The sequence below is a fragment of the Cornus florida genome, unplaced genomic scaffold (assembly GCF_030987335.1).
Source record: "Cornus florida cultivar Cherokee Brave unplaced genomic scaffold, ASM3098733v1 CherokeeBrave_3.0.0_Hap2_Chr03, whole genome shotgun sequence".
In the NCBI taxonomy this organism is placed as follows: Eukaryota; Viridiplantae; Streptophyta; class Magnoliopsida; order Cornales; family Cornaceae; genus Cornus; species Cornus florida.
The window spans coordinates 47156518-47173879 of record NW_026775573.1 but is presented as its reverse complement, the minus strand read 5'-3'; the positions used below and the strand labels follow the sequence as shown (position 1 = coordinate 47173879).

At 39.9% G+C, this 17362-nt stretch overlaps 1 protein-coding gene across 1 annotated transcript in view; it reads left to right on the top strand.

Moving 5' to 3' along the window:
• Nucleotides 1-13049, top strand: part of LOC132301567 (B3 domain-containing protein At4g34400-like) — a 33001-nt gene extending 19952 nt beyond the window's left edge. The window contains exon 9 of the mRNA XM_059798809.1: nt 12948-13049. Within this exon, the coding sequence (XP_059654792.1) occupies nt 12948-13049 (102 nt within the window). The remainder of the gene's footprint in view (nt 1-12947) is intronic.
• The last annotated feature ends 4313 nt before the right edge of the window (nt 13050-17362 follow it).

Sequence of the window (17362 nt, the reverse complement as noted above, 5' to 3'; positions counted from 1 at the left end):
TTTTGAATTTATCTATTTACATGATATAATGCATGCAAAACGTCTTGATTTTAATCCAATTAAATTTAGAAAATATTTGGACTTTAAACGATTCACTAATATTTAATTTGAGACACACTTTAAAAATAATTTACAAAAATAATTTTTCGTTTCCCAATAAGTGCTTTCAAATTAATTAGTAATCAAATCCAATTAATTTTCATAATTTAATTAATATAAATCAAGTCATTTAATTAAATATCATGAATCCAATGCATGAATAATAATAATAAACAATTAATTATTCCATGCATCAGTTAAATAAATAAATAACAGACAGAAGCAATTTAAATGGCCAATGGATTCAGCTTTTAACATTTATATGCTCTAAGTAATGCGCGAGGGTCTATCATAGCTTGCAAACACCTGTAGGAGACAAGAACATGCCTGGAGAAGCAAAACGGCGCTTGGAACGCACCTGGAAGGACTTACACGAGCTAGCACACACCCCTGAAATATCCCAGCGCGTGTCACGCGCTTACACGCGCTGGAGTGTTAATGCTGCGTGTGCCACGCGCTGGCACGGGCGCGTGGAAGGTTGCCAGCGCATTTCACGCGCTGGCACGCGCCAGATCTGCCTGGCTTTGTAAGCGCGTGAGCTTCACGCGTGTTTCCATTTGTGGTGCATTGCGTATCATGTTGCTGCACCTCACTATATCATCTTCAGCCGCATGATCTGCATCCAACGGTCCCTTGCTGCGGTTGCACCAAATGATGGTGCACCGCGAAGCATGGGATTACCATCCTACATTCCGATGTTCCTGTCACTGCCGGCGGCGCTCCGGTCACCGGAATTTCGCCGGAAAACCGCCGAAAATAATAATAAAAATCCAGAAAAATTAAATTTAGGCCCTAAAAAATCCAGAAAAATTCTGGAAATTTTCTAAAAAATCCCAGAAAATTCCTGAAGTCTAATTTAACCCTCATGGACCTTTTTAAAGCTTCATAACATCCTTTGATGAATATTACATGACTTTAAATAAATTTACAATTTGAAATACAATGGAAAAAATTAAATTACATCATTGAACTTTCAAACGGCTAAATCAAAGCCTTAATTACATTCATCCAAAGATCAAATTACATTCAATAAACCTATAAGCTTCATCCATAGCCCAAACACACATCATCATCCATTCACAATTATACATACATCATTATATATCAACATATTAATTCATACATTAATAAATAAATATATGCATATCAAAATTGAATCCATGAATGATGAATCTTGATAAAAACATGATCTCTAGTAATGAATCAAACCATGCTCTGATACCACTGTTGGGAAACGTGCAAGTTTTAAAAACTTTTCGAGGGATTTTGATTCATAAATCTTGATTCATCACATAGAGATAAGTTTTATGTAAAAATAAAAATATGATGTATCATTCAATTAATGGTTTGAATACTTACATCAAAGGTCTGAGTAAACCTTTAAATATTTCCTTTAAAGTGAATGTTTTCACTTATTGTAGATCCCTTAGCAAGATGCCTTCTGAGATACCCCTCGGATCCGAGATACGTGTTGATCAGGCCCAGGTCCAAACCCGAGGGAATATCAAACAATTAATATTTTATAATGAACACGGAATACAAAATAAATTAAGAAATGAAATTAAAGCTGGAAGAAACTAAAAATAGAATCCGCAAAATATTATAATTATTAAAATCTATCAAATCCAAACTCCAAAATTCCATCAGTTTACAACTTGGGAATCCATCTCTAGTAGACCCCTATTAAACATCCATACGGAAGATAGAACAACTGTAATAAACGTCCAGAAATAAAACTATAGAGAGAGCCCTACATCGTCGGAAGAGTGAATAGAGACCTCTGCTCAGCACGAACACGTCTAAGCCTGGAACTGTCGTGTACCTGAAAAATAGAAGTGGGTCAGGCCCACGCGCAAGTTCTATACTACTACAATCCAAACAGAGGCCCGATACGCATGTACATCCTAAACAATTCAATAATAGCTAATAGTCCGTAAATATATATATAGTCACACTAAAGGACTCTCACTGGACTACAGGCCGGTCTCAACCTGAATAGAGGTAACATGCTAAACGCACACGAAGTGGGCATATGTATATATACCTAAACAGGATACACCTCCAACTATCGTAGCCAGCTACATATCCCGACGCATATACGCTCCCTAGTTATCGGTCCTGAGGCTCAAGCTCATACCGAGGCACCATAACAGTATATATATAAAATCCATCCAAAATCCTTGGTATTGCCGCTCAACAAGTAGTTGCCACGACAATACAAATCCACGGGACTTAACTTTTAGTTAATCCCATCCTTATTCCAAGTAGGTGGGTAATGGTATTGTTTTAAAAACCAAACCCATCCTTAGTATGCCACCGTCCCATACCGGTGCCTACTTTCCAATCCTCCAGTAGTCAATAATACCAATAAATCAAGTATATATCAACTAAATTCCAACATGCAACATTCAATGTTAGCAGTGATAAAATAAGCATTGATAAACAGGGTCCCAACAACAACATATACATGCCCAGTTTACGTTGTTCCCTTTAGTCTGATATAAAGACAGAATTAATTAAAACTTCCATTTAACACCTTACAAATGACATACAGATATGTAGGGTATGTATCACAAAATCCTAACCTCCACAGTTGATACTAACTGTAATAATGTAAGCATCAAAACAATATTCACAATATGTATGTAGACATGCTCAAATTATAGTGTTCCACAAAACCGATCTAGTGTTAAACTCAAATCCTCCTAGTATTTAAGTTCCAACAGTTGCTATTATAGAAGTTAAGATAGCTATCATCTAGACTCATCCTTCCAATAATTTATACTAGCAGTGGTAAGGAAAAACGTGAACCACAGAACCACAATGCATCCACAAACATGCTTAGTCTAGGTTGACCAAGCATACAACACTACTGTAACTACCAGTTTCATAGCAAAACAGATATCATTTTTGTTTGGTTTAATCTTCATTAATCCTGGAATCATTTAAGAGTGCAAAGATTATGAAGCCTAAGGGAAAGAGTAAGGATAAAATCTTGCCTCAGAAACTTTTGTTCAAAGTTTCAACGTCGTCTTCTTAAAAAAAATCCCGGCGAGTTCCAAAACCCGGTTACTGTTCATGGGTACGAAACACTATTCCCGAACTCAAAATCTGATCTCCACCGTTCAAATTGTGCGACACTGAGTCATGAACCTATCCTCCAAATTTCAGCTCGATCGGACCATGGACGAAGCGGGATCGGATGTTTGATGAAATCTGGGCAGAATGGAAAAAACCTGTGCAACCCGGTTACTGTTTACGAGTACGAATCACTGTTCCAGAGGTCAAACTCTGATCTCCACCATTCAGATTATGCTTAACTGAGTCATGAACCTCTCTTCCAAATTCAGCTCGATCGGACCACGGACGAAGTGGGATCGGATGTTTGATGAAATCTGGGCAGAATGGAAAAAACCTGTGCGACCCGGTTACTGTTCACGAGTATGAATCACTGTTCCCGAGGTCAAACTCTGATCTTCACCGTTCAGATTGTGCGTCACTGAGTCGTGAACCTCTCCTCCAAACTTCAGCTCGATCGGACCACAGACGAAGCGGGATCGGAGCTTTGATCAAACCTTGGCAGAATATGAAAAATTGCGTTTTTCCTTCTCCACTTCCACAAAACGTGTGCTTTGTTTTAAAAAAACCCTACACAGACATCTACCTTATACTTATAGAGTTTTCCTAAACCTTAGGTTTATTTAAGTCCAACTCACAATCCTAACCGGCCCATCCAATTAACGTAGAAACCTACGACGGCTATAATATAAAACCCTAATTTAAACTGTAATTAAAACCCTAGTTAGATGTATTTACCTAATTACCCTATTCACCATTAAATACTTAACAAATAATCTAATTGAACAAAATAATAATTAGTAAACCCAATTAAACCAAATAAGACACACATAAAATAAGACACACATAGAATAATTAAACCAATTACACTTAAACCATTAATGCCAATTAAATAATTAAAACACTAACAAGTAATTCCAATCAAATAACTAAACCAATTACACTTAAACCATTAATGCCAATTAAATAATTAAAACACTAACAAGTAATTTCAATCAAATAACTAAAAATAAATATCATTTAAATAAATTAAATCACCACAAAAGAAAACAATTAAGCACCTAATAAAAAAAAGAATGACACATAATCAAATAAAATGCACTTAAATAATAAATTAAATACCATTAAATATCAGGAATATCCTTTTTAAAATTAGGGGTATTACATTTTTCCCACCTAACAAAAGGAATTCCGTCCTCGGAATTCACTCTTACCTTCTTCCAATATTTCAGGAAACCGTGAGCGAATGACATCCTCTCGTTCCCAAGTGGACTCAGACTCATTGTGATGACTCCACTGAATATGAACCAAAGGAATAACCTTATTACGAAGAATCTAATCTCGTCGGTCGACAATACGACACGGTGGCTCTAAATAAGTTGCATCCGGCTGCAACGCAATCTCCCCAACATCGATATGCTGATACCGATCCTTATCTCGAAGAAATTTCCGCAACATGGAAACATGAAACACGTTGTGGACGCGATCCAAAGTATCCGGAAGTGCCAACCGATAAGCAACAGCTCCAATGCGATCCGTAATCATGAATGGTCCAACAAATCGCGGTGACAATTTTCCTTTCTTCCCAAAGCGCATAACACCCTTCATAGGAGACACTTTGAGTAGAACCTGATCCCCAACCTGAAACTCCAAAGCCCGAGTACGATGATCAGCATAGCTCTTCTGCCTACTTTGGGCAGTACGCATGCGATCTCGAATAAGAGCAATCTTTTTAGAGGTATCCTTGATGAACTCAGGACTCAAGAATCGATTCTCTCCAACCTCCATCCAACAAACAGGTGACCGACACGGTCGACTGTATAATGCCTCAAATGGTGCCATACCAATAGTCTTCTGAAAACTATTGTTATAAGCAAACTCCACAAGTGGCAAATATTCCTCCCAGTGGCCCTTGAAATCCAGAACACACGACCGAAGCATATCTTCCATAATCTGATTCACTCTCTCAGTCTGTCCGTCAGTCTGAGGATGATAAGCAGTACTAAGGTGTACCACTAACCGTCCCTTGTACCTTAAACCTCCTTCAGCCCCAACATAGTAGAATGGAACTTCTCTGGAAGCTATCTCTGCGACCTTGACGACACACTGCTGATCGGTGAGTTGTGCTTGTAAAACCTTGCGAATGATGGAAGGTGTAACCACCATGCAAGCCATAAAAGCATCCGATAACTCATCCACACTCTTTAAAGCATTCCACTCAGTAGTGAATAGAGCAGAAAGACTACCAACAGGTCGGCGGCTGAGTGTATCCGCCACTACATTCGCTTTCCCTGGATGGTACTGTATAGAAAAATGATAGTCTTTTACAAACTCCAACCACCTGCGCTGTCTCATATTTAGCTCCCGCTGAGTGAACAAGTATTGCAAACTCTTGTGATCACTGAATAATCTGAAGGACTCACCCAACAGATAATGCCTCCAAATATGCAAGGCAAAGACCACTGCTGCTAACTCCAAATCATGTGTTGGATAATTAAGCTCATGAGGCTTAAGTTTCCGAGATCCATAAGAAATTGGTCGCTCCTCCTGCATCAATACACATCCAAGACCCTGCAACGAAGCATCCGTGTAAACAATATACTCTATCCCGCTCTGCGGAGTAGCTAGAACCGGTGCAGAAGTCAGCTTCCTTTTCAGCTCATCAAAAGCTCGCTGACAGTGTTCATCCCACACGAACTGTACACCCTTCTTGGTCAGATGAGTGAGTGGTCCTGCTATCTTGGAGAACCCCTGGATGAATCTCCTGTAATATCCTGCCAGACCGAGAAAACTCCGAATCTCAGAAGGTGATGTAGGCTGTCCCCACTCAACCACCGCTGAAACCTTGGCCGGATCCACTGCTATCCCCTTTTCTGACACCACGTGACCAAGAAATTTCACCTCCCGCTGCCAAAATTCACACTTCTCGAACTTGGCATATAACTGGTGCTCACGAAGCGTCTGCAAGATTATGCGAAGATGTCTAGCATGATCGTCCTCCGATAGAGAATAGATCAAGATGTCATCAATAAAGACAATAACAAACTGATCCAAATAAGCTCGGAAGACTCTATTCATTAAGTCCATGAATACTGCAAGGGCATTAGTCGTCCCAAATGGCATAACTCAAAACTCATAAGAACCATATCGCGTGAGAAATGCTGTCTTAGGAACATCCTGCTCCCTGACCCTCAGCTGATGATACCCAGAACGCAGATCAATCTTGGAGAAATATGTAGCTCCCCTTAACTGATCAAACAAGTCATCAATCCTGGGCAAAGGATACTTGTTACGAATCGTAACCTTGTTCAACTCCCTGTAATCTATACACAGACGAAGCGAACCATCATTCTTCTTCACAAACAGAACCGGTGCTCCCCAAGGTGATGTACTCCTACGAATAAAACCCTGGCTGAGTAACTGCTGAATCTGATCCCTCAGCTCTCTCATCTCTACCGGTGCCATTCTATAGGGTGCCCTAGCAATAGGCGCAGTGCCTGGAGCTAAGTCTATCACAAAATCGATCTCGCGACTAGGTGGCAACCCTGAAATCTCCTGAAATACATCCGAAAAATCCTGTACAATCGGTATGTTATCCAATGACACAGTAATCCCCTCCTTATTTTCCTCCTCCACATGGAACAAATAGGTGCTATCGCCCCCTTTAGAACGTGGCATAGCTACTACACACATATCCTGACCAGGTATGGTAAAAATAATAGATCTATCAAAACAAATAACTTGGGCATGGTAGTGAAACAACCAATCCATCCCAAATATCACATCATAAGTGTGCATGTCCAGGACCAATAGATTGGCTAAAAATCTGAGTCTGCCAATATCTAGTGTCACAGACCCATCACTCTCATGTATAATAGCTGTATCACCCAATGGTGTAGAAATACCCTGAGGTCTAGTGCATACCCTCGTCCTCATCCCAGACAAAGCAACAAAAGTCCTAGCTACAAATGAGTGTGTAGCACCCGTATCAAATAAAACACGTCCATGCAAACCATGAATAAGAAACTTACCCTCAATAGTCTGAGGTGCCTGAACATCCTGTGGCATGGGGTTATACACCCTGCCATAGTGCAACTGCTGTGGTGCCTGTCCCTGAGTCTGCGGCGGTGCCGATAAAGCCAAATGTGTCTGTCCCTGAATCCGTGGAACCTGTGGAGCTGGTAGAGGCACTGGCGCCCTCTGTCCCTGCTGCACATACTGTCTCTGTCCCTGTCCTTGTCCTGCTTTAGGACACTGCCTGGTGGTATGACCATACTCTCTACAAGTGTAACAACTACCCTGGAAAGTACCAAATGGCCTCCTCTGTCGGTTAGCCTGTGGCTGACCCTGTCCTATCTGTGGTCCCCCATTCTGTTGCCTCTGAATAGGTGCCCCATTCCGGTGAGCATCTGAACCACCTTTGTGCTTCTTCCAAGGCTGTTGTCCTTGGAACTTGCCTTTGTCATTCTGTCGGTGACCATTGCCATTCCCCTTTTCAGCTGACTGATTAGTAGAGTCTTTATCTCCCCGCTTCTCACAATGAGCCTGTCTGATGTCCACAGTCAACTGATACTGTTGTAGAACGACGTCTACCACCTGAGCATAGGTAGTATAGGCTAGACTACCTGTAATAGCTTTCTTGATAGACCACATCAGTCCCTTGACAAAACTGTTGCGCTTCTTCTCCTCTGTATCCACTTCCTCCGGTGCAAAGAGAGACAAGCGTGTGAACTGCTGCTCATACTCCGCCACTGTCATGTTTCCCTGTTGCAGACTTAGAAACTCAGTCTTCATAGCTGCCCTGACTGTATAGGGAAAATATTTCTCATCAAAGCGAGCACTGAACTCATCATAAGACAATGTCATCCTCTCCTCTGAGGTAGTAACTGACTCCCACCACTGTAGTACATCCCCAACTAGCTTGAAAGTAGCAAACATCTGCTTCTGAACCTCCGTGCACTGAACCAAACGAAGATGACGCTCAATGTCCTATTTCCACTGGTGAGCTGCTCTTGCATCGGTTGATCCTGAGAACACAGGTGGACTCCCCTTTGTGAAAGAGCTCCTAGCTTTTCCCCAAGAATCCGTCTGAACCACTGGTGCTGGTACAGGTGCCGGCTGTACCAGAGGCTGATTCCGAAGTGCAGCTATTACCCCAGCCTCTATAGCCCGAGCAACGAGGTCATTGAGGTGAGGAGGAATCTCTGGATCTCTGACCTGGTCCAGAGTCTGTTGAACATTCTCCTGTTCCTCCTGAAACTGATCCATGTCATCTTGAAACCCAAGCCTTTGCTGCTCTTCCTCCATTTGCTGACGCCGTAGGAGATATTGTTGCCTACGTGCCGTTTTCCTTTCCTTCCTAGTTCCTTGCATGTTCTGTCCATTTCTAGCGTTAACCATCTGTTAACACGAAAAGACAGACGTCAGTACCCTTTCTATACGAACCATAAGGAATACAACACTACTGTAACTACCAGTTTCATAACAAAACAGATATCATTTTTGTTTGGTTTAATCTTCATTAATCCTGGAATCATTTAAGAGTGCAAAGAGTATGAAGCCTAAGGGAAAGAGTAAGGATAGAATCTTGCCTCAGAAACTTTTGTTCAAAGTTTCAACGTCGTCTTCTTAAAAAAAATCCCGGCGAGTTCCAAAACTCGGTTACTGTTCACGGGTACGAAACACTATTCTCGAACTCAAAATCTGATCTCCACCATTCAGATTGTGCGGCATTGAGTCATGAACCTATCCTCTAAATTTCACCTCGATCGGACTATGGACGAAGCGGGATCGGATGTTTGATGAAATCTGGGCAGAATGGAAAAAACCTGTGCGACCCGGTTACTGTTTACGAGTACGAATCACTGTTCCAAAGGTCAAACTCTGATCTCCACCATTCAGATTGTGCGTAACTGAGTCATGAACCTCTCTTCCAAAATTCAGCTCGATCGGACCGCGGACGAAGTGGGATCGGATGTTTGATGAAATCTGGGCAGAATGGAAAAAACCTGTGCGACCCGGTTACTGTTCACGAGTACAAATCACTGTTCCCGAGGTCAAACTCTGATCTCCACCGTTCAGATTGTGCGTCATTGAGTCATGAACCTCTCCTCGAAAATTCAGCTCGATCGGACCACGGACGAAGTGGGATCGAACTTTGATCAAACCTTGGCAGAATGTGAAAAATTGCGTTTTTCCTTCTCCACTTCCACAAAACGTGTGCTTTGTTTTAAAAAAACCCTACACAGACATCTACCTTATACTTATAGAGTTTTCCTAAACCCTAGGTTCATTTAAGTCCAACTCACAATCCTAACCGGCCCATCCAATTAACGTAGAAACCTACGACGGCTATAATATAAAACCCTAATTTAAACTGTAATTAAAACCCTAGTTAGATGTATTTACCTAATTACCCTATTCACCATTAAATACTTAACAAATAATCTAATTGAACAAAATAATAATTAGTAAACCCAATTAAACCAAATAAGACACACATAAAATAAAACACACATAGAATAATTAAACCAATTACACTTAAACCATTAATGCCAATTAAATAATTAAAACACTAACAAGTAATTCCAATCAAATAACTAAACCAATTACACTTAAACCATTAATGCCAATTAAATAATTAAAACACTAACAAGTAATTCCAATCAAATAACTAAAAATAAATATCATTTAAATAAATTAAATCATCACAAAAGAAAACAATTAAGCACCTAATAAAAAAAAATAATGACACATAATCAAATAAAATGCACTTAAATAATAAATTAAATACCATTAAATATCAGGAATATCCTTTTTAAAATTAGGGGTATTACACCTTCTCCTTGGATCTCCATCTTCTTGGTAATTGTTTTGCCTTTAGGAATCGCTCATAAGCCTCCATGAATGACCTTGAAAAACTAGGCTTGTGGGAGCCTCCATTAGATGAGAACATAAATCCTAATTTTCTAGAGAGAGAAAATAAATTCCTTTTTCCTTCTCCTAAAAATAACCCCTAAAATCTACATAGACCATGTATATTTATAGGCAACATAAAGGTAAAGAAAAGGAAAGAACTAATCCTGCTCAATCTCTAATTCACATGTCTCAAATCTAATATGATTCCAATATCAAGTTGGGCTATGAGTGAGAATCCATTGGGCCTATTATTTTATTGGCTACAATGAATTAATAATTGACCCGGTTCGTTGACCCAATTCAATTAATTCATAAATTAATTTCTACTCCACTAAAAGAAATTAATTGAACTCCAATTAAATAATAAATAACCTCTAAGTCAATATTGCACTTTGACCCCTCTATGCATAATTAGTTATCGGATAAATAAAGCTATCAATCCGACTACTTAATTAATATATTTATTTTGGTACCTTTGATTATTTCTGACTCGATCACAATAAAACATTTGTTTGACAAAAATAATAATTTAAATAAATAAATATATAATAAATCATTTTGTCTAAAAACACACGAATGCCTTCGAATTTACTTTGTGATCAACCATAATCAATACAAAATAAATACAGGTAGCAATGATGCAAATATTGAAAATATAACTCTCTAATTATTAATTACATAACTACCCAAAGTGTCGGTCTAAGGATCCCGAAGAATCCTCCGAACAAATCAAAGTAATTATTAATTAATAAAAGAGTCTATAATTTTCTCATGCTTAAGAGTCAAATGCCATGACGGTGATAGGGAGTAATTGCATACGACGGCTCTCGCAATATATCTCAACCTAACGCGATCCAGTTCAAATCTTAATTAATTATGAGTCTATCCATAATTACCGACTATGAACCATTTATGATTACTATTTATATATCATGTATTGATTGCCATCACATACATATATATAAATATCTCTTGTAATCAAATGGACACTATCAATTCTATAATGAATCGAAATATAATACATTGAATTCCCAATTGTATAAAACATAAATATTTCAGAAACTTCAGGAACATATGTCACTTTAATCCAAACAGGAATTTGCTATGCGAGGGCATATAATTCATTATTTGCGGACAGTCCAGTTTTGTTTGTCTTTTGTGGTGGGTTTGTGTAGTTTCGATTATCCAAGGGCAGAAATGTTTTGTTTTTTGATCTGTAAGGACGTGGACTCATATCTTGGAGGACCCTGAGGGCCTGATCAATGATTATATATCCTGACTGGAGGGGTTTTTACCGCCACAGATATGTAAAATTGTACGGACTACGAAGTTCATTAATTAAAAAAATAAATAAACTTAGATCATTAGTTGTAGTTTCTGCTAATTTTGTGAAGTATCGAAAACTTAACATATTAGACAAAATTAACCATTTTTTTTTCTCTCTTATTTGGATCATATGTGTGTATATAAAGCATGAAAAAAAATAATAATAAATAAAGAACCTGGATCGAGGCTAGTATTGGATACTATGTCCTTAAAACAGATTCACCCCGCTATGGTGCTTACGGACTCAGTGACGTCTATCTCCCAGAGTACAACGGTCTACATCCACCAGTAGCAGCACTACAAACTCGTGGATACGGCGAACCTCCTCCGTGTAATACTCTCTCTGACTCAAAAATGCATCTATACTATATAAATGCTGAATTGTGTGTAATCCAAACCAAATGGCTCGGACCAATCTTAATATGGCTCGATGAAATTGAATTAAGTTCTAAGTGGTTCAGACCACTTAACCTATGGTTTGAACTCACTTAGGTTGGGTTCAAGTCTAGAGAGAGAGATAGAAGAAAATGAAAATGAATCACTTGCAAATGATCCAAAGGGGGTATTTATAGAAACAGAAATGTCTTTCCGGATTGGGTGTATCTCTTTATTATTAGACACAACCATTGCAATAGGTTGCAATGGTTCACATAGTGCCTGTTCACCACTAGACACATCTATTCAAATAGGTTGCAATGGTTCACATGGTGTCTGTTCACCAATAGACACATCTATTCCAATAGGTTGCATTGTGCCTTTTCGAGTGGGTGCAACCATGGGTTATGATGGTTAAAAAAAAAAGGTGTAACCCTTCGAAAAAAAAACTAGAAAGTGATTTTTTAATTTAAAAGGTATAACCCTTTAGAAAAACTAAAATATGGTTTTTTAATTTAAAAGGTGTAACCTTTTATAAAAACTAAAATATGGTTTTTTAATTTAAAAGGTGTAACCTTTTACAAAAACTAAAAAGTAATTTTTTAATTAAAAAAACCAACCACCCAAAAAACCCACCCATTTGTGAAACCCATTTAAATAAGCCCAGCCCAAAATTAGGCCCAATCCAAAATTCTAAAAAAGAATAATCTGGACTTTACAATTAGGCCCAAGCCCAAGCCCAAGCCCAAATCCTAAACTCAGCTTATTTAAATTTCAATTTGTTTCAACATTTTTTCCATGTGGGACAAACACTTCCCACATTTTGCATACCCGTTTAGGCTTATCAAAACACCATACTTTGGAGCTAATTTCTCATTCACCCGGAAACGGATTTAAGAAAGTAAATATACCACGTTCATCTTCTTGCGGAGAGAAACACGCTCGTCTAGAGATCCGCAAAAAATTCTTAGCGGAATCTATTCCAAATCTCATTCAAAATTTATGTTTTTAATGCCCCCGTTTCCAACAGTAGGTGAGGCTGAAAGATGGGATTTGGGGTCTCCAATGAAATTGCTCATACCCATTCCAATATGTTGTTTATTTAGTAGTGGTTGATTAATTGAAGTTCTTATCATTCAGCACCTGAGCAGGCTGAGGAACTACCTGAGGCTGATGCTGAGCCTACATTTGTTGTTGCGGCTGCATCTATGCTGGCTCTCGAGTCCAAGTGTAAACTATTGGCGACCAATTAGGTGATGCCACAGGTTGCTGCATAATAGGTGTTGGTTCAGCCTAAACAGCTAACTGGTCTATTCTGATGTTGTTCGAACCTCGATGACAAAGTTGGGGGAGTTGTTTAAGTGTATGGCAGACTTATGGTGAGGCTCAAAGGCACCATGAGCCTCTTATGCGTTGTATCTTTCGTTGGACTCTGTAAATCCATTTTTAGTGCCAGGTCAAATTGGCTTATGATTGCTAGACTCACCTTCACGCCGGGGGTCTTATTATGGTAGATTTTGGGATCTTGATCTGGTGATTGACATGAGATTGAAGTATTTGACACTATTGAAAGATTTTATTAACCGGTAACTGTTGTTGTTTCCTGAGATTTTTCCTCCATTAAATCTTCAATAGACATAGTGGCCTAACGTGTTCCAAAATTGTTCCATTCATTTTTACATGGGCGTGCTAGAGTCACATTCTCAGAAGAACCAAACTATCCTTATATTAACGTGATTGGTCTAAATAGACACAATCAGTCTGGTTAGCAAAAAAATGCTGGGAAATAAGGAATGACCCTTCCCCTAATATTTTCTAGGCCTCTAGAACGACGACTTTGAAAACAAACAAGTTTGATAATGAAATGGGTAACAACAGCAAATTGAAATGAGAATAACACGAAACTCATATCATTAACAACCATCTCACCAATGGGCATTAGCCCAAATGGTATATCTGCAAAGGGAAGGTTGAGTGTTTGAATAGAGATAATGTTAGGAAACGTGCAAGTTTTAAAAACTTTTTGAGAGATTTTCATACATAGATCTTGATTCATCACATAGAGACAAGTTTTATGCAAAAATAAAAATATGATGTAACATTCAATTAATAAATTGAATACTATTTATATTCATGTATTGATCGTCATCACAAACATATATAAATATCTCTTGTAGTCAAGTGGACACTATCAATTCTATAATGAATCGAAACATAATACATTGAATTCACCAATTATATAAAGCATAAATATTTCAGATGCGTCAGGAACATATGTCACTTTAATCCCAATAGGAATTCGCTATGCCAGGGAATATAAATCCCAACAGGTAATATTGTGGAGGTATGCTCGAGCTTTCGAAAGACGTGAAATATATATATATATATATATATATATATATATATATATATATATATATATATATATTCTACATTACAAATTTGGGGAATCTGTACAATAAGATTTAAGTTGAATACAACATTTTAATAGGATTAAGTTGATAAGGCTAAGAATAACTAAGTTATGGCTAAGGCTAGAACTAATGCTATTGCTACGAGTTATGGCTGAGCTATTGTAGATATCTGTTTCCCGTCAGTCCTGAAATAGTCAAAGAGGTCTGGGAATATACCACTAAACAATATGAAGAATGTAAAAGGGTGGAAGAAGGGAGAGAAAATCAATCCAGTGAGAGAATTTGAGCAATGGTAAGGAAGAAGCTGCCGTCAATTCTCTTGTCCTTGCTTTTGTGTCACTATTTCCTTTTATAGCTCTAGGTCACTTCAGGTGGTACATTGTTGGGCCTTTAACTTGAAAACGGGTCAGGGCTATGCCTTTCTCAGATCATGTTACCCTAATCCCTACATTTCTGGGGCTGTTACCAAGTGTACCCTTCCTATTAAATAATCTAAAAGTGGCAAGCTGTAAAGGCAGTTGTACTATTCTAGCTGTCTCTTGCTCTTATCCTCAAATTGGGTCTTTGCCTTAGTGAGCAAGACATTACTAATTTTCCATCCTCCATTCCAAAATCCCTTCTGCATCCTATCGACCTTGAAGAGTCCTACAATAACTCTTCCTTACTTTGGCACAAGGTTAGATCAGATCAAGGTCCAAAGTCTATCGATCATCAGGTTAACAATTTGGGGCTAGGTCAGATCAAGGTTCAAAGCCCATCAATCGACAATTTGTGGCTAGGTCGGATCGAGGTTCAAGGCCCGTCGATCGACAGTTTGTGGCTGGGTCGGATCGAGGATCAAGGCCCGTTGATCGACAGTGTGGCGATATCGGATCGAGGTTCAAGGCCCGTCGATCGATAGTTTGTGGCTGGGTCGGATCGAAGTTCAAAGCCCGTCGATTGATAGTTTGTAGCTAGGTCGGATCGAGGTTTAAGGCCCGTCAATCGACAGTTTATAGCCGGGTCAGGTCGAGCTTCAAGGCCCGTCGATCGACAGTTTGTGGCTGGGTAGGATCGAGGTTCAAGGCCCGTCGATCGACAGTTTGTGGCTAGGTCGGATCGAGGTTCAAGGCCCGTCGATCGACAGTTTGTCATTAAGTCGAATTGAGGTTCAAAGCCCATCGATCGATTGCTAAGGCAGGTCAGGTTTCAAGACCTATTGGTTTATTACTTCCTTTGCTGAGGTGGATTTTGTCCAAGTGTTGCTCATTTGTCGTCTTTCTCGAGGGTAGTACTAAGGTGGGGTCATCTTGACTTGACCCTAGGTGACGTGGCTGAACCACATCCACATTTAGTCCCCCTGCACATGGCGGTTTTGAATTTTGAAAAGGTACAAAAACGGCATGTGCATAAAGGAGTGTTGATTGATGCCATTGGAAACCGATGCCTTTTTCGCATTCCGGTAGTTTCATAATTAATTAGTGATGGTTTGGATGTGACCCTTCAGTGTCTTTGTCTTCTCTAATGCCCCAAACCGTGCCTATATAAGGATTTGAAAATGGTGGACAAATGGAGAAACAAGCAACAGAGATTCTGAGAAAGCAGTGCTGGGTGAGAGCGAAGGTGATACCGGGAGCAACCATCAACAGCAGTGAAGGTGCTCGATGATATGACCAAGAGGAAGGAGTTGAGCAAAGCCGGCGAACCAGTACCGGAGATGCCGCCGAAGGAAGAATAGAAGAGAGCTCCATTCTTTAGACCGGTGGATAGGTTCTGGATCACTGGGGATATCACCAAGGATGACATTGACAGTGATATGGCCCAATTGATGGAGGAGGAAGTTGACGTGGAAGAAGGTGCTCGACCTCCGGCGGACTGTGTGCACCGGCTTACCTTTGAACAAGGGATGTACCCTTATTGCTTTATGGAGTTTAAGGCACCAGTGGGCCCTTGTGCGGGGTGAGAGGAATGGTCGGAGCATATATTTGGTCATAAGATATATGTGCAGTGACTGCGTCAAGCACGAGTTACGCGAGCCATGCGTCTTTCTCGCAAATTGAGAGTGCCCCAGGATAGTCCGGGACTAGAGCTGTTACTGTCAAGATGGTGAAGTGCAACAAACACTTTTATCGCGAAGTGAGGAGAGTTCATACCTACACTGGAAGATACATCCCAATTTCTTGGCCTACATGTCATGGGTAGAGGTTTTACTTTGCCCTAAAGATGGATGTTGTAGAGAAGACCATACTAAGCGCATTGGATGAAGGGCTTGAAAAAACCAAAAATTATGGGTCCTTCTTTGGGGTGAAGGGAGCCATGCGCAGTGAAAGGATGGAGGGGGCAAGGAAGAGCACAACAGGGGTCAGGATTCAGTATTGGTTCAAGGATCTGTAACCTGGGTTCAAAGGAGACAAGGAAGATCGTCTATCTGTCGATGGGGACAAGATTGGGCACCCTGCAGAGCTCACAACTTATGTGTTGTGTTGGTTATCCAAGTATGTGTTTCTGGGTACTCCAGATGATGCTCAATTAAGTCGATGGTGCCAGATTGTAGTAAAGATAGCAAGTGGAATTGCGATCCCCTTGGGCCCTTTGTTTTTGGGCACTTTATACTAGCGATTGGATATGATTGCAGAAGATAGCGCGCGCTCAGTTGGTCGATACCCCATGGTATCCTACATGGAGACTGGCTTCCTACAAATGTTTTTATATGAATGATTACCAGCGTATGAACCATTTCCATTGGCGCTGGGTCAGGCGCATGTACAGGGCATCGCTGGTGGAGATCATCGACTCTGAGCAAGAATTTGTGTTTAGGCCGTATAAGGAGGACGTGGCGGGAGTGGCCGATATTAGAATTTATTGGGAAGAGGTAAGGGTGTTTATTCTAGAGAGAAAGTCATGGGACGCAGATGAGCAGACGTTTGCGTTGATAGTACTACTAGGCTATTTGCCTGGGTGATTTGAGCTTGGTGATGTGTTGAAAGTTTACAATCCCATATGTGTGCCTATACAATTTGGGTATGATCAGGGTGTCCTAAGATATTGTGAGTTGGGGGAGAAGTATGAGGAGTTGGATGAGGCTCTCTTTCGATTCAGTGTATTGTATGACCTGGCCGGGGAAAATGTTGGTAGCATCGTGATACCTTCACGAAATCACAGGGGCGATATCA